Source organism: Asterias amurensis, chromosome 11 (assembly GCF_032118995.1).
Source record: "Asterias amurensis chromosome 11, ASM3211899v1".
NCBI lineage: Eukaryota > Metazoa > Echinodermata > Asteroidea > Forcipulatida > Asteriidae > Asterias > Asterias amurensis.
The window spans coordinates 3,395,576-3,414,036 of NC_092658.1; the positions used below are offsets into that span (position 1 = coordinate 3,395,576).

An 18,461-nucleotide genomic window follows, 5' to 3' on the forward strand; every position below is an offset into this window, starting at 1 on the left:
GAGGTGTCTGTTAAGTGCCTCTATTGGTAGAATAAGGAAATGCTGTTCAACAAATTTGAGTGTTTAATAACAGGAGGTGGTTTTGTCCTTAAATTTGATTGATCCTGCTTCCAGAGATGAGATTAAAAAGCAGAGAAAATGATATCTGTTTAGTTATACTCTATGAAGATCGCATTTTGTAGGTTTACAGAATCTCTGCATAACTTCAAATAGAAATCTAGAGGTTTGTTCATAACAAGAGAAGAGTCTAAAGTTGGTCTCTTTCAACAGAATCTGAAGGCCTAGGAAGAAATCAGGACAATTCAAGACTTCTCTGATAAGTTTGCCTCTTTCAACAAAAATCTGAGCGTAAACAAAAATGAAATCAGGACAAATCACAGGCATTTAACAAACTAATTTTGATCAAAGAGCAACCAATATCTCTCATTTTTGCAAGAGAAAATTATCCATTAATCTACCATCGCCAGAGCTAACTTTGTCAATCAAAGTTGCTTTATTCAAAGACACAACAAATAAACTCTTTTGGGACGGCACAAAACGCTAAGAAAATTACAAAATGGGTTTGTTTTCAGAATTCAGAGGTAAAACAAACAAGGATCTGTCAAGTCCGTCTGTTCAGAGTCAAAAAGTGAAAGATCTTCACCCAAATTACTATGAATGAATCAAACGAAAATAAATCTTCCCAAAACCTGACAAAAATAAGCTAGCTCCGTTCTTCCTTCGAGCAACTCCGATATCAACACAACTGAAAAAACAAAAACCTCCTCCAAGCTACATTGTTGAACCGTAGAGCAAGAACCATAGAGCAAGGAGCTTGAAACTAATTTCAACAAAATGTCTCTCACTGACCAACGCAAAAAAAAAAATGCTGTGAACTTGATTAATCCTAGTCGCCCGGACTCGTGGGGTCCGGAATCCGATTACCCCAGCGTGGTTCTTCGTTTCTTGAAGATGCCTACACAGTGTGTTCCTTAATTGTATTACATTCGGTGAAAGCAGTGGAATCCTGTAGGGTTTTTCCCGGAGGTTATACAGCTTTTCTGTTATAATTAAGAGTCCATTAAGACCGGTGCACTCTTGATAAATACTTCTCTTGGCCTATGGTGTGGTGGAGACCCCTAAGGTTGGAATGAGGAGAGCTGTATAATGGGTCATCCACCCTGCTCATTCGAGGGTTTGTGTTTTTATAATCGTGCACAAAATCATCCATCAATCAAGCTTCTTTGTTTCACTGGGCATCCAGTCACAAATTTCCATCGGTTATTACAGAAGGTTAAAAGTGGAGCACATGATATTAAAGCTGAAATGTACATTCTTTTTATTTGAGTTACAGTAAATAAAAAAATTTTTTGGGGGGGGGTTGAACAAAGAATTGACTAGAGTGGGATTCGAACCAACGACCTCCGGATTAACGTGCCGGCGCTCTACCAACTGAGCTATCTAGCCCTATATAGGGACACCGCCAATATAGGGCTAGATAGCTCAGTTGGTAGAGCGCCAGCACGTTAATCCGGAGGTCGTTGGTTCGAATCCCACTCTAGTCAATTCTTTGTTCAACCCCAAAAATCATTTACAAAATTTACCCAGTCAGTTTCCCTTGTGGTTTATAGTAAATAAAAAAGTTAAAAGAAAAAGAATTTGACTGAGGCAGGAATTGAAAACAATTCAGCTAATCTTTTACACAACATTTTTGACTGCTAGGCTACATGTATGAACCTAGTCAGCTCAACCTGGTAATTAGTGTATCACTCACTCGGGGCCTAAGTTGCTTAAGCACCCCAAAAATGCTTACCAGAATACGGTACCAGACAAAATACAAACATTTCATGCACCATCTGTGACTGGCATCCTGCAAAAAATAATTTCTTTTTCAGCAGAGCTTTATTATTTTTATGTACTCATCTTTGTCTGGTCTTACCATGCTTAACTTTGCTAAGCAGAATATTGTGAAAACAAAATTTATGCTTTAAAGCAACCCTATGAATTTGGGCCCTACATAGCGTGTCAAGGTAAACTTTGCTTATAAATTTAAAATGTGCTACACTTTCAGGTTTTCTCTTTGAACCCAACACAGTTCCTGCAGTCACTGGAGACTTAGACACAATACAAAAGTTATGTTTATATATCCAATATAATCAGCTTTGACCCAAAGTAGTAATCTTTCCATTCTAGCATAGCCACTCCCGATGGAGTCACGTTTTACCGTCCATTCAAACGCGGCACGGATCCAAGACAATCTAAACACGACGAGAACGGTTATACTTCAAAATACAACCGGAGAAACGGGCCACTTTGGCAAGCTTGACAATCTAAACAATCCAGGATCGAATTCAACCCCCCACATTGCCTGCATCTCATTTGATAGAAAAAAAAACTTCCGAAACGGTTGGCCATGGTTTTTTATATCATGTTGCAACAGTAGCTGGTAGAAAGGTATTGATTTTTTATAACCCGTTATTGCACATGACATGACATATAGGCCCTACATCTATGAAAATCAAAACCATCCAGAACAATTTGTCTAAAAGCGGAGAAGGAAATCAAATGCATTTGAGTATGCATTGGACCTTTCTCTATGATTAGACTAGCATCCAAACACCTTACACAACAAGTAATTTAAAATGTATGAGAAAAAACAGCACAATTGTATTGACTCACCAATGAGTCTACAGCAACTGTTTACAAAGTGAAATAAATCATTTACTAGACATTTGTTTAAACCGACGCTAATAAACCAAACAAAAATGTAGACGTTACCATTGGTTTTTGCGGTGTCTGCGAGCAGAACGATGGAAAGGTTCCATTGAGACCGTTAGGCGGACAGTGTGCACAGTAGAGTATCTGAGAGGTTTGGGGCGGTGCATGAGAGAACTGCGGAGGAGGGGGCAGCTGGGCCATTGGAGGCGGTGCATTCACCATCATCTTGAGGTTGTGATAGACTGCCCTCCTTCAGTGCAGCATCATCAGCACGGAACAAAAGACGTCTTGGAAGATGTGGATTGATTGGTCCGAGTCTTGCTGTGTGTCACCATGTGCTGTGTAAACTGTAAACCTCAATCTCCACACAGTGCAACAATATACCACGCAGTGGTGATGCTGAGAATTCTTCAGCCAGTCAGTTCTGATTTAGTTTCTGGAGGGAGGGTATCTATTACAAATTAGGCTCTGGATAGGTGTGAATGTCTGCTCTTCTCGATGATTCAACTCTTTGGCTTGTCTTGGTTTATACTAGGGAACAAATTCTCCGCCTTGTAGATTTGTTTATGTTCCTAATCAGGTCCGAGTTTTTTAGCTCGGCAGAGTTTTCATCATCAGTCAATCTAGGTTTGGGTTTTCGCTGAACGGAAACCTCATCTTTAAGATGCTACTTCGTGGCACAATTTGTTCAGCTGTCATTCCCTTTGTCATAAACCAGCTCTGCAGATCTCATTCTCTGAAATTAAATTTCCCGTGAATGCTGGCGGTGAGTATCGTACGTGCAGCTACCTTTTTTCTCTCTATACATGTATGTTCTTGTGGCCACTACTTTAACATGACGCACAACAGATGATGATGATGGCCTACATTCGCACACGACAACAAAAATCTACCCTTGGTAATAAATCCTAGATTTCGGAAAGTAGAAATCACAGCGCCTTGCTCACTAGTGTCGTCCAATTATTGATAACCAGCGTCCGTTAAAGTGAATCTTGAAGATTCATCCTCAATTTCTTCAAGCGTTTGCTGGTTGAGAAACACATCCATGCAGTTTTGAAGTCAAGCAGAGAATACAATCAAGTCATTCATAGTGTGGCCTTGTTTCTCTATGGGCAGTGCCATGTCACAAGCTCAGGTGTCACGAACAGCCTCAACCCACTTCAATTTCTTTTGTTATCGCACTCCTCACGATGTGTAACAAATCTCAGCACCGGTTTACAAAATCTGACACCTTGCTGGCCTAGTAAGGAGAGGTGCCTGAAGTAAAAAAGACCTATTGTCTCAGTGTGCTGATTGTACTGAACAGAATGAGGACAGTGTTAAAAGGTCCTAATGATAGAGCCAAGCTATCAGTCTGTAAATTGCACAGCCTGGGTACTCTTGCTCCCTATCTCTTGGTCGGCCTACCTCTCTATCTATCCCCGCCAACTGTTACCTCATTTGAATAGCAAAAGAACTTATTGATGGGCTAATTGTATCATGTGTCTCTAGGGGAGAGCTTGCCTGCTGTGGTGTGCCGCTGCTGGTCCGACAGGCGAAAGTGTGTGTGTGTTTGTGTGCACACACAGGGAACGACGCAGTGTGCAAATTTGAAATTCTGGTGTAGCCAGCTAGAAGTAAATATTTAACCAAATAATATCGACCACATTTACCCATGTACTTCATCAGGCGGTGGCGGGGGTCTGGGGCACGCTGGCTCAGCCAATGTGTCGAGGCCGGCCTCAGGGTTGGGACACTGCCTGGACCAGCCATCACTGTGTGTTTATGGGATACTTGATATTTATTCCCTTGAAGTGTTGGAAAGTCAGGGGGAAGGAGGGGGTTATGAATATCAAGGAGTGGTCTTTGGTCGAGCATGGCAAGGGGGGATAAGTTGGGGTTTTTCTCTAAAGCTGATTTACTCAGCAGCTGTACATACAGTGATTATGATCTGAAACCATTATATAAAACCACTACACCGTTGCAGTTATAACTCATGGATTTGCATCTATTCATATTCATAACCAAACTTACGAATATTCAAATAAGTTTAACCAATGTAACAACAAAGAAGGACACACCACAACATGTACTGATTGATAGAGTAATCTGCATATAACATAAAAGTTGCCTAAGAGCTGTCTTGGTTTTTACAGCCTATTGTAGCTGGATACAATGTAGGTGACAATGAAACTATTTTTGCAATTCAAGTTTGAAGATCAAGTTAGAGAAACTTACTGTTATGCAGCAATGATAAGAAATATTTGTCCAAACAGTTTCAGACTTTGGATCTTCAATTAGGATTGAGTTTTCGCCAGTAAAGCTTCATAAAAGTACGCTCAATCATTCAAAATCAATGATGCCCATAATACAATATTGAATGACATAAAGCATAAAAAGTGACTGCTCGGCTGTATTGAAAGAACTCAAATAATGAAAAGAAAAGAACAAATTATTCACTGTCAATCTCATAAAAAGAGACACCAAGCAGAAGGAGTAAAAGATAATCAACCATAAGACAGATGACAAGATGGTTTTTAGACTTTTTACATTTCAAGCTAAAATCGGTTGGCAAATTTAAGTGTATTGTGATCAGAGTCTCAAAAAGACGACTCCAACAAAAGCAGGTAAAAAGGGGACTACAATGAAAAACGTGACTGTAAGATTCCCGGCATGGCTAAGCAATGCTGTAAGAGACCTGAAATCAAATTATCCTAACGTCAAAGACAACAAAAAGAGCATTATGGACTGTGCTTGGGCGGCACGAGAAAGAAGGGAGCCGCACAAAGACTGTAGAAGCTTTCACAGCTCTCTGATGAATAGGGGAAAAACTGAAACATGATGAATTGAGGAAATTCGTGGAGTAGTTTTAAGAGTCTTGGTTTTGACTTTCAGATCAAAACATACTCTTCAAGAGTAGAGCCTTAATTAGATAGAATCTTCTGTGCATTGTGTTCAGGGTCTAAGAAGGCTTGAGTGTACAGAGATGTTTTGGCTTGTGGTAATAAGATTGTTTTGTTATCTAGCAAAAAGGATTTAATGGAAAACCGATGGTGGAACGATTCTTCCAGTCTACAAATTGTCAACAATTAAAAATACACTCTGTGCAAATTTAATTGGGAACAATAATGTAGGAAAGGTCACAAAGGTTGAGTCAGCATTGCTTATACTTATTGGTCAATATTTAAAACTTTTGCAGTATTCGTTTTACAAAAAAAAATCAGAGAAAAATGTAAAAAATGAAACTGTTTAATGTGAAAATAACCATCAGCTTTAATGTACAACCGAGAATTTTGTTTTTAAATGATTGGCAGTTTTTTTCTTAAAATGCTCTTTGGGGGAAATTTTTCCACAACTTGTTCGGGACATCATTTTACAAAACTATTTCGCCTCCATGATTATCAACAACCCAACTTATGCACAAAATATCAAACCTGTGAAAATTTGAACTCAATTGGACTCTTCTCACACGAAGTTTTGTGCTTTCAGATGCTTGATTTCAGGGCCTCAAAATCTAATTCTGAGGTCTCAAAATCAAACTCAAATATACTTCTTTCTCAACAACTATTTTACTTCAGTGGGAGCTGTTTCTCACAATGTCTGTTACACTACTAACAGCTCTCCATTACTCGTTACCGAGCAAGGTTTATGCCAATAATTATTTTGAGTAATTTCCAATAGTGTCCAGTGCCCCTTAAATGCAGTTACATGTAGCGGATTCTATAAGAGCACAGGATTGCGAAAGGAAAGAGAGACCCATAATGTATACAGTGACACAATTATACCTGATCTAGATTTAAACCCAACGGTAAACACTCGTACCACTCTCACTCTTCAAACGTCTCCTTTATCTTCTCCCAATATCAAATCCCATGGCCAGTCAACATAACCGTAGCTTGGTTTACTGTGGTCCTAGGGTTTGCTTAGCAAGTACTGTCTGTTTGGAATTGGCTTTTAGGGTCGAGTTTTTCAAACAACTCATCAAAGACTGGTTGACAGGAAATCTCAGCTTTGTAAATACTAGGAGGGCTTTTTTTGTCAACGTTCAGGGGTTAGGGTTGGTACTAGGGAGGATGGGGATGCTGAAGACAGGGTCAGCAATAAGAGTCTTAAAACTGCACTGTGTCAAGAGACTTGAGATGGTCGTATCACGTCTTGTGGTCGGACGGACTAAAAGAAATTTATGTTATCAAATTATCAAAATTTTAATTTAAAAAAAAAATCGCCACTGAAAATAACTAACAGTTTCTATCCAAGCCAGCACGACACAACAATGAAACTTAGCTAGGCCCATAAAATAAATAAAAACAATTTCTTAACAAAATTTTAAAGAAAAAAACAAGCTTAGAGCTAGCCTCATTTGTTACAATGATTGTAGGGCCCCTGTTTCAGTCCACCCATGTGACTGCGTGGTCTTGGGGTTGTTTTTTCCTATCCAAGAAGTTCCTGGTAATACCGCATACTGCAGTATTTTATCAACCATATGTTATGGATACCAAAATCAAAACCTCCCAAGTAGTCTTGGGCCAAGAGTACCCTAAGTCTATACAGGTTTATAGCTGTATGGTTTAAAATAGTAATCTTGAGCATAAATTCTTCCTCCATGTGTAGAGTGAAGAACTAAAACTGATTGCTTCAATGCAGCCCTTATTGTTACTGGGAAAGAAGATCCATTCATCACCTCATTATTAATGAAGAGTGAATGCACTCTGAAGTGGTGTCATGTTTGACCACGATGGAATCATCCAGAGCCTCAATTATATTTGAAACGAAAGAAGAAAGAAAAAATTAGTATATTAGTTTTTTTTAAGGCACCAGTACTGTAAAGCACTGGACACGTTTGGTAATTACTCAAAGTATATATTATAGCATAAAAACTTACTTGGAACAAGCATCGGAGAACTGGTGGATAGTATAAACATTGTGAGAAATGAATCCTTCTGAAGAAACATTTCTTTGAAAAAGAGGTCATTTCTCACTCAAATATTTGAAACTAAGAAAGACTTCATAAAAAGAATCGCTGTGAGGTGCCCGCCCATAGACAAAATGCTTTACTAAAACAATTTATTAATATTAGTTATGTAGTTACCTTAACAGTTGTTGGTTGAGCATGACCAACTCGTCTTGGTGCGACAGCACCGCTGTCTGGTACCATATACACTACCTGGTACATTGTCTATATATCCACTGTCCAGCGACCAGTATAAAATGAAAACCGGCTTATTTCACCTCCTCCTTACCATCCCAGTAAATGAGCACAGTCCATAATTTACGATTAACACTCAGCAGTTTATTCCTTCCAATGTTCCCCGGAGTAACAATAGTAATTTTCCTGGTGTTGCCGATCTCGTCAAATAGTGTCACGGCTTTTATCACTATCAGTCCCAAAACCAAGTCAAGCCACAATTCCAATTACCAAAGCTGCATTTTCCCCTCTCTGTTCCTTCAGGCTCCAGGCAAGGCCTGAATTCTCCAAGGTATAAAGCAGTCACCACTCCAATATATTTCACTCGTTCAGTTTGCAAGATTTTTACATCAGCGGTGTGTAAGGAATCCTTCAGCAAGAACCAATGTAAAATTCAAACAGACAGGTTTGAACTTGGCAACAAACATCGAGTTTTCTGGTCTCTGTAAAACCCAAAAGCATATAGTGCTACAGTGCTAAATGTGCTTGTACAGCAAAATACACCAACAAAACTGAAAGACAACAACATGTAAGTACGTGCAGCTGCATGCAGCATGGCTTCCCCAAAACCAAAAACCAAGCAATGTACCAAACCATACCATAACCTCCTGGGGGTCAGATCTGTGGGTACTTTTTCATGGCCACACTACCATTTTATCCCACTCCTATTACAACGCAGTTGACCTTTCACCTTTACCCTATCTGCACACCATGCCTGCTGAGACGCCAGCCAAGACACAACAGCAGAAGTCCCTGCTGCCAAGATAAATATCTAGTCTAATTTGTGACTTGGCAAATGTGTGAATTTGAGCAAGATTGTCCTGACAGAAGTGGGTTTCGGTTTGGTTTAAGCCTTGATGACAAAATGTGGGCCAAGTGTTGAGAAATGACACACTTCTAACAACTTTGTTTTGATTAAAGTATCCCTGTCTTAGTTCAACTGTTTTGTTCAATATGAAGTTTACAGTCGGCTTCTTAAATTCAATATCAAATTAAAAAAGCAAGGTTTCCCCGGCGCAGGACAACAAAAAGGGGTGGTAATTGTTTAGGACTTGGTGCATGTTCTTAGATTCTAGATAGAAAAGAGTAAAGCATGATTTTGTTCTCTTTCCTCTAAATCACTTCACAAGAAAATTTTGTTTACATGGCTCTAAAACGCTGCTAATTGACTTTGAAAAATCTCAAATTTTAAACTCACAATTAATTTAAGATATTCTAGTCCTCGTTTGCTTGCTGCGTCCTATAAACCAAAATCTTAACAGCAAATCAGCCTGGTCTGGTAACTCAAACCATATCTATAGTTATCATAGAGTTATATATAAGAACTAGAGGGCGCACTGGCCTATATACGCGACCCGGCATGCGCGCAGGCGACCATTTTCTTAGTTTAAAAAAAAACAGGCATCGCACAGCATGTGTTTGTGCGGCCATTTTGTAAGTTGACAAAACAGCATCGCGTAGCGATCAATGAACACAAACTCCAACGTGTATTTCATATTCAACGCGCTTACAGAATGGCGCGCGCGTGTCTCCTTGCGGTCCCGTCGCGTTTGTGCAAGAAGCATTACCAGTGCGCCCTCTAGTTTATATAAGTTTAACTCTATGATAGTTATGGCTCTCTTTCTTCAAATATCAGTCTTGTTACAAAACAGATGTTATAAAAAGAGCTCAAACCCACATAGATTATTACATCAGGCAACCTACATAAATTCTAAATCCTGGATACCCACATACCACCATTGATCCTGCAGATTGGCCATTTGTTTTCATAGCTGCCCTGATACAATCGCCCAACCATGATCTTCAAAATCCTCATGTATGCCAGAGCTGTTCTCTTTTGGGAGTAAACCAATGTCCACTCAAGGGTGATGGAATATCAACTGCCCAAGAGCTTTTTAGAATTTATTGACGGATGAGGTTTCACTATTACAGAGCTGCTTGGAGAATATTGCTCAGCACTGACACATTTTATTATAAATAAAAACAGTTCATGTTGGAAAAGTTTGATTGTGAATGAACTTCATCATAAAAATCTGCTTATCGTCAAATCAATTTCTTCGATCAAAATTGTCAACTTCATTAAATTGACACCTGCTTTGGTAGGTAACCAGCCAAGTGTCCTGTGTTATTATACATGTGTGACTGGTTCCCAGACATAGTGGGCCCTGATGAAATTTACCTGCCCAAGGACAGAGAATGTGTCTTGAAATTATTCTTCAATGAGTTCAATATTTTTGTCACCAGTGAAACAAAACCATATGACACAATATTGCCTGATAAGTTGAAACAATGAAGCCTGTTACATACTTTCTGCAAATGCGAAGCAATTTTTAACGTCACATGGCTGTTTTCACAGGGAATGTTTCTCATGAGTTGAATACAGTTCAAATTTTGTTACGAATTTGTGACATTACATCAAAATGTGTATCGCATTTGTATTCGCAGGAAGTATGAACCAGGCTAAAGATTGTCAATTATTTAACTGACTATATGAAGTCTCTAAATCAAACTCAAGTCTCTCTTTGGATTTTCTCTAGCTAGAGAGATCAATTCGACTAACTGCAATCTCTTGTGACATTACACCTCAGATTTCTGATAAATAAGAAATGGTTCTGTCAATTTCTCATGAATAAAGTAACCTACTTTGCTAATATCATAAAAACTTCATAGTATAAATAATATAAATAGTGGATTATGAATAAAACAGCCTACTTTGTTCATATCATAAAAACTTTGAAAGTGCCTTACAAGCAGGCGCCCAGAGCAGTAACTTTTGGTTAGCCAATCAACATTGTATTTCAGGACTTTCCTTTGATAAGAGATATCAACGTACCACATTGCCCATTGTTGTAGCATACCTCCTACATTTTATGATGAAAGCTGCGGTCATCCGATTATTTACAAAGGCTTAAATGATTAATTCAAAACCAGACTTTCATCAGAAGCAATGATAAATTACGAGCGTAAAAACATGTCCCAACAATGTGGGGAAACATGCTTCAGTGTACAAAATGTGTGGTTTGACAGATACCAAAAACTGCCACTATTTCACCAACAGAGGGCAGTAAACACACTGTCCAAAAAGTTATCAGGAAAAACTGTGAGCTAAGCTTCGGGCATATAACACCATTTCTATAGTGTTAACTCATGGTAAATAAAAAGTAACAATTAATTCTATACAAATAATAGGGATTCCAATGACAACTCTAATTGATTTCTACTTAAAGGCAGTGGACACTATTGGTAATTACTCGAAATAATTATTAACATAAAACCTTTCTTGGTAACGAGTAATGGGGAGAACTTGATAGTATAAAACATTGTGAGAAACGGCTCCCTCTGAAGTGACAGTTTTTGAGAAAGAAGTTATTTTCAACGAATTTGATTTCGAGACCTCAGATTTAGAACTTGAGGTCTCGAAATCAACCATCTAAACACACACAACTTCGTGTGACAAGGGTGTTTTTTTCTTTCATTATTATCTCGCAAGTTCGATGACCGATTGAGCTAAAACAAATTCACAGGTTTGTTACTTTATGCATATGTTGAGATACACCAACTGTGAAAGCTAGTCTTTGACAATTACCAATAGTGTCCACTGCCTTTAAGAAAAATTCAGCAAATAATTTGTTGACCTTCCTAGGCCCTCACTGAGGGCACTGATTGAGGTTGTGATGTTACATGCAAAGGGGGATCTACCCTCAAGTAATTTTACTAGGATCCTTTCTCATAATCAAACAAAATCCAACACCATGATAACTCAACACCAAAATGACTAGACTCTGATTATGATGATATATTCATGATCACTGTACAAAATGGATCCATTTACTAGAGCAGTCCTCAGTCCAACCATGGAGGAAGGAAATTTCCTCCATTGTCCACCACTATTAGTAACTCAACACCCAAACTGTTGGACTCTGAATATTATGGTGGTAGGCCTGATCCTACATAATAATTTTACTTGTACAGTCCTCAGTCCATGCTCAGTCCAACAAAATCAAATCAAACATCCGATTGGATTTTTAAGTGGATGGTCAGGGTTATCGATATTAATATTAATTTTTTTACTTGCTAAGCAAGAACAATTTTGTGAATGAGAAACACTAACAATCTGTGCTCATCATCTGGTGAGGGTCAGTTTAAATGCTAAGCAAGATTGTTTCTTTGCTAAGCAAATCCTTCTGAAACAGCTGGCTTAATTATTGCTGGTACCACAGTAGCAACAATGCATGAGTAATCACTTGAAGAAGCTTGTATATTATTGTACCAACAGTGTTAAGCAAGCAAAAGTGAGATAATAATGTTTGCTTCCCTGAGATTGCAATAAATACTAGATAAAGCTGTTAGATAAATACAGAACATAAGACCTTAAGGCCAGGTAAACGAGATGGCTGACATTACCAAAGATTAGACTCATGAAGGCATTTAAACTTATAGAAAACTAGAAAGTTATAGACATTGAACTTGGGGGCTAATAGTTACAGACATTGGGGCCTAGTAATAGAAATATTGTGAAAACCAATTTATTTGTTCAAAGTTTTTGAAAACTAGAAGTGTCTGGTTATTAACAATTTCTATCCTATAGAAACTAAGTGTCTATAAGTTTTATTATTTGTTTTCACTTATCACCCTTATAGACCAAATAAAAATTGACCAAACACATGTATGTCTCTAAATTATATGAATTTTTGTAATTTGGATCAGAATGAAAGACACTTACTGTAAATGTTAATTGTATAAAAATAATAGTTGCTTGCTAAAAGACAAATGTAAAAGAAATGGGATATTGGCATTTTCCCTTTTTCAATTTTTTTCTTCTAATACCCTTGAACCTTTTGCTATTACTTTCACACTCCAAAATTCAAATGTAAAAATTCTCGTTAGGCAGCGAAGCATTGTGGCACTGCTAACCCAATTGCTCTTACCCTTTCCCCCTCTTTTTTCTTCCAAATCGGAAATTAAAGGCTTTACTTAGATACGAAGGATTTCAAGTAACTAAATTAGAACAAGATCGATATTTATCTCACCAGTGGAGCTGTTAATGCGATAGTAATCTCTCTGCGCACCAAAACCCCAAAATCCTCTTTAGACGCTCAAGAAAATAATCAGGGAACTCCAACATACTTGCAATTGGTTGAATGAAGAAATGGGGAGCTAACCCTGCTGTAAGTTCAAGGCGCAATCTCTTCTAGAGGTAGCATTTTGTGAACCTGTTGTAAACAAGCCTACCCACCCATGTCTTATGCATACCGTAGCATGATTTATGAACACCTTTTTATTTTTATAGAATAAAGGTTATGTTCAGCTGGTTGAACTGGAAATGTTATGGCATTCGGGCAGGATAGGCAGTGCTAGGGAGAGTCAGCATGTGATTTCTACTCTATGCTATAAATATGGCACTCCCCAAATTCCATACCCTCTTCGTCCTTACTCTATGCTTAAATTTATTGGCAGGGAATGGTTTCGACCAGCAGTTTTGCATAGCAAGAAATTTAGACTGAGCTTATTTTAGCACACTGAATGCTGAAAGTAAGTAGCAAATCTAGCCTTGCTCAAGGCAGTCACATTATTCGCTTCGAAAAGACGCAGCTGTATAACCCGCCGTATACCCTGTGCATGGTGTGTGCGATCACACCGAATGACCCACCCGTATACGCACTAACACATCGCACGAATACTGTTCACACAAGTCATCGCACTTGTACACCACTAACCGCATGCGGAGGCCGTCAGGCCGACAGCCTTGTCGGGTCTGTATCTTCCCGTTTTAATGTGTTGTATTGAAAAATTTCCAATAGTGGACGAAATTGGGGGGGCTCTAGGATATGCTAGTATGCAGCTCATGAATATGTATATCGTTCATCAGACCTATCAGACAACACAGGATGTGAGGCAAATGAATTATTCATTTTGACGTCCAATCACGCACTTCCCTTATCACGATCTTTGGACCCTATCATGCGTCCGTGGTGGTGGTGTGTGAGGTAAACATGTCTCGTCTTTCGCGGGCATTATGGTAATGAGCTGACCGTGGGAACTCTTCGCTTATTATAGTAATGAGGTCAGTGGCTTCAACACAGATCCTACAAGGCTGTCGGCCTGACGGCCTCCGCATGCGGATAGTGTACGGGGGCATCGTGTCGTGCGATGTTACGCACAGTGAATACGGGTGGGTTTTACGCACAGTGAATACGGGTGGGTTTTTATACAGCGACGGTCTTTTTTCGGAGTGAATAATTCGACTGCCTTGAGCAAGGCTATAGCAAATCCTGATTTTTTTTAGAAGCAATTGATATGTTTTAAGTAGCAATTGATATGTTTTAAGTAGCAATTGATATGTTTTAAGTAGCTTTTTGCTCTGTTATACTAGGGAAATCGTTCGCTGATTAGTACAAAAAATAAAAATCGAAAGAAGAAAGGCCATACATTGACAGCAATCAAGACTGTCATACAAAAATTAACGTTTCAGCTTTTGAATAATTTAATTCAAAATCCAACTTAACAAATTTAAGGACCCTCCAATCGCCTTCTACTCATAGCAATTGTACCGTAATTAAAAAAAGGGAATTCACAGAAAAATGTATGTGATCAATGTATTTATAATTGAATTCACTGCATTCAGAAAGAAATACAGTAAATAAATTGTTTTATTAAGATATGTCCTATAGAAAACATGTAAGGTAAAATTGTAAATGCTACATCAGTCACAGAAAATTTCTTTAAATAAAAAGTTGTAGTCGCTGCACAACCACAAAGACTAAAACAATTGCCTTGAAAGGAAAGAAATTTGATACAATGACGATAGACATCTTAAACTCCATCTTTTATCATGACAACAGCACGATGTTGCGCCGCCTTTAATCCAAAAACAAAAGGTCAAGTGCCGGGAACAAGGAACGCTCACGTGCATCCCCCCAAATACAGCGCTGTGAAATCATTGTCAATCCATTCTTTAGTATTCAAAGATGGCAATGTTACCCCCTGGAGAGTAAGACTAACAAGGGGGGGGGGGGGGGGGGAGTTGCGACGGAACAGTATGTCATACAAATCGCCTTGATTCCCGATTCCATCATACACTACATGACAACGGATAAATTGTATTTCAACTCGGCGCGATAGCAAAAGTGTAAAAATTACGTCTACATGGCGACTCAATTGATCTCATTGTATCGTAGAAAGCATTTTTTAGTGCGACATTCCGACAAAGGTGAAAAAAACCTTCAATTTGAGTCTCAACACCCATTACCGGCTTTATGAATGGGTTAAACATTCTATGGGTTTAATCTGGTAAAGTCAAGTTGAGAGCATGTACTGTTCCTCCCTGACGTTCATTATATCTGATTCTGTACTGCGGATCTCCTCCTTATGGGTTTATTTAATTAGGGACCCGATATAAGAAGTGCATCTATTCTTCATTTTAAAAAACACCAACATGGAAAACAAATTTAGTCGCCACTCCACAATCAATTACCGAGACCTCTTGTCGCAAAGTATTTCCAGAAAATTAAATTAACAGTACGAGCACCGACAAGACACAAACAAGATGATCAAAGTTTACTGTCACTATTGATGAAGATGTTTATTGAAGAATGAAGATACAGATAAGAGCTTAAGAGCCAGCAACTTTGAGTAAGCAACCAACCCAGAAGTTGGAACCAACTTTGAAAGTGAATGCTTATTGAACAATGAAGATACAGATAGGAGCTCTCAAGCCCTATTCACACGACATCAATTTAACAGGGGTCCCTTGGTTTATTTTAGCATGGTTGAAAAATGAAGCAGTTTTTAAAAAGATTTTTTCAAGAGACCTTGAACAATACAAAAATTCAGGGTCCTTTAACGCAAGGTACATTTGATGAAATTTTCACACCCATGCTACAGTTTAGCAAGGTACCCTTGCTTAATTGCTCCCGTGTGAAAAGGGCTTTTAAGAGCTGGCAACTTCTGTAACCAAACCAAATAAGTTGAATCAAACCTATAAAGTTAAATTATCACAAGGATATACATTACCTGCTGGTCACGGTCAATTAACAAAAGTGGCGAAGAAGACGGGGTTGAAAGTTGACCAGGAGTGGCTCAGCATGAGCTACCTCCCGCTGGCGTTGTCGTTTCGTTTACTCCGGAAGTATCCCGACGGTGTCTCTCTTTGAGAGTTAAGAAGGACAATTACGGGATACCAGTTTGATGAGAACACCAGTGCAATATATATTGTAGTCCGATGTAGAACTTAATTGGCCAACGACGGGTCACCAGCTGTCTCAAAAGGGTTAAATCCAAGTTGTTCGTTGATGCCTCAGCCAGTCGGTTTGAATTATATCAAACAATCCATAGGGATTAACGCCAAGAGTAAAAGAGGCCACTGGTTATGTCTGCTATTTCACAATGAGATGATGTTACTTTGGTTTTGTTACCCTAGAGTAGAGGGAAGTGGTTTGATAAGGTCTCCAGTAACCAGCCAATCCTTTTAAAAGGTCGCTCCGATGACACATCTATAAAACCAGTACACCCTTGAAACTTGCTCCTTACATAAATGGTAATGGCGTTCCTCCAGAGGAATTCCGTCTATAATAGCTCAGTGCTACTGGTGCTGTATTTAAGATATCAATGGCATGTCATCACTATGTGATATCAACAGATCAGTAGACTGAGTGTACATGGGACGCCTTGCTGTGGTATCCAGCATTGGAGATCAGTAGGAACCCTTTTGTGGTGGTGTCATCCTTTCCAGAACCTTCCCTATTGGTCAACACTGTCTTCCGGATGATCTTAAGGGATGTGTTATAACTCCCACGGGAGACAGCAGCAATTCCCACTTTACAGACAGATGCAGACCAGATCAAGGGATTGCTCTCTACACTGTTGAGCAGTGCCCTACTACACCATTTCTTTGTTAGGAATGTTAACGACTTCCAGTGATGGCTCCATCAACAGCTGGGTTTCTATTGGTCAACGGGCGACATTAAGTATCTTCTGGGACGTAACTTTTCATGGCTGCTTTATTGAAGCATCACTGAGACTAAGAGCATTGTTTCATAGAAATACTCAGTTCGGGGACCTTCAGATACTCCCTCAATGGTCCTCCCTTTTCCACTTGAACTCTGACACCCAATTGGTTGAATCATGGCCGAACCTGAAGCATTCCATAAATAGTAGACCCAGCTGAAGGTCCATGACTCATGTGGTGGGATGTACTGGTATGGGATGGTGAGGACAATGTGAAAGTGTTTATATCTCCACACACTCCCCAATCCTGTGTTTACACGAATCTGGGTTGGCAAGCTTCCACTTGAGGCATGGACCAGTGCCAACGAGTTAAACCTCTAAAACACATGTGACTGGATGAGTTATTGTTGTTTGGGTGGTATTGACATTGAAACACAAACATTGAGTGAACTTCTTCTGCCTTACTTTCTCCACCAAACCCAATATGCATTGGCATATTACTCTGGTCTAAAGTGCAATGTGATCCAATATATAGGCCTTTACATGAGATGACAAACATGTGGAAATTAAGCTCCACTGGTCATCAGAGTATATTGAGTAAACTTCTCCTGGCCTACTTTCCAAACCAAACCCAATATGGATTTGCATATTACTCTGGTCTTTATTATAAGGATGACATTGTTGATTTTCAAAGACCAGTATCTGCCTATTAAAAAGTGCAATGTGATCCAATATATGCCATTACATGAGATGACAAACATGTGGAAATTAATCTCCACTGGTCACAAGAGTCATTAGAAAATAGAGGGAAAAAACAAAGGCCTACATGTATGCTCTCACCATTTTCAAACATTGAAGTGATATTATTCAGTTGAAAAACACAAGATCACACTTAATAGTTAATGCACATGTACCTGCCTTATTACAATATATTTATAAAATACTTTTAGACAAAGGCCTGCATCTTTTCAGTTTTTGTATATGTATGTAATGGTTGTCCTTTTTTATAACCAGAATTGTTCATGTCAATATCTTAAACATTAAATCTAGTTATTCCTTGCTCTATGCATTGCTCTATGACACAACGAACAGTCGTTTCCTAATTTTGTTGGACACGCTCATAATTACAATAAACAACACCAACTATACGAAAAAAAAACAGTAACATATGGTTTACAGTTCAAATGCAACCAATCTCCCGCTAACCACATCACATTGACCCCTACAAAAAGTACACAACACACCAGCAATGCTTCTCAATATTAACTTCCAAATATGGGCAAACTGTTAAGACCTCAGTAGAGCATGGTAAGACCGGGGAGCTTAGCTGCTAAAGAGTTAACTACTTGTTATTAGCGGTACACATAACTCTCACTTCTCTCGGCTGGATTCAACAAGCTATCCTAACTCCACATGACAAATGAAATTAACTGTTTGGATTGGATTCCAAAAGTAAACACATCGTCAGTGTAGAAGGAATTCCTTCTGAAACCCTGTCTCCAGATCCAGTCTACCTACCCCCCCCCAGACAGTTGCAAGTCTCGCTGACTTTTCTTCATCACGTTCACAAGACACTTTCAAGAAGTGTTTCAAGAAGTGTTAAAGGCACTGGACACAATTACTCCATGATGATATATATTGGTAATAACTCAAA

At 38.9% G+C, this 18,461-nt stretch overlaps 1 protein-coding gene across 12 annotated transcripts in view; it reads right to left on the bottom strand.

Moving 5' to 3' along the window:
• The window catches only part of LOC139943734 (RNA binding protein fox-1 homolog 3-like), a 221,926-nt gene that overhangs the window by 62,237 nt on the left and 141,228 nt on the right, over positions 1-18,461 (bottom strand). For 2 of the 12 annotated variants that reach the window (XM_071940503.1, XM_071940501.1), the window contains exon 1: positions 7,766-8,355. The exons of 8 other annotated variants lie outside the window; for them this stretch is intronic. In XM_071940503.1, the coding sequence (XP_071796604.1) occupies positions 7,766-7,849 (84 nt within the window). In that variant the 5' untranslated portion in view covers positions 7,850-8,355. Of the gene's footprint in view, positions 1-2,757; positions 2,992-7,765; positions 8,356-18,461 lie in introns of those variants that run through there. 2 more of the 12 variants (XM_071940500.1, XM_071940499.1) reach the window with 1 other exon arrangement.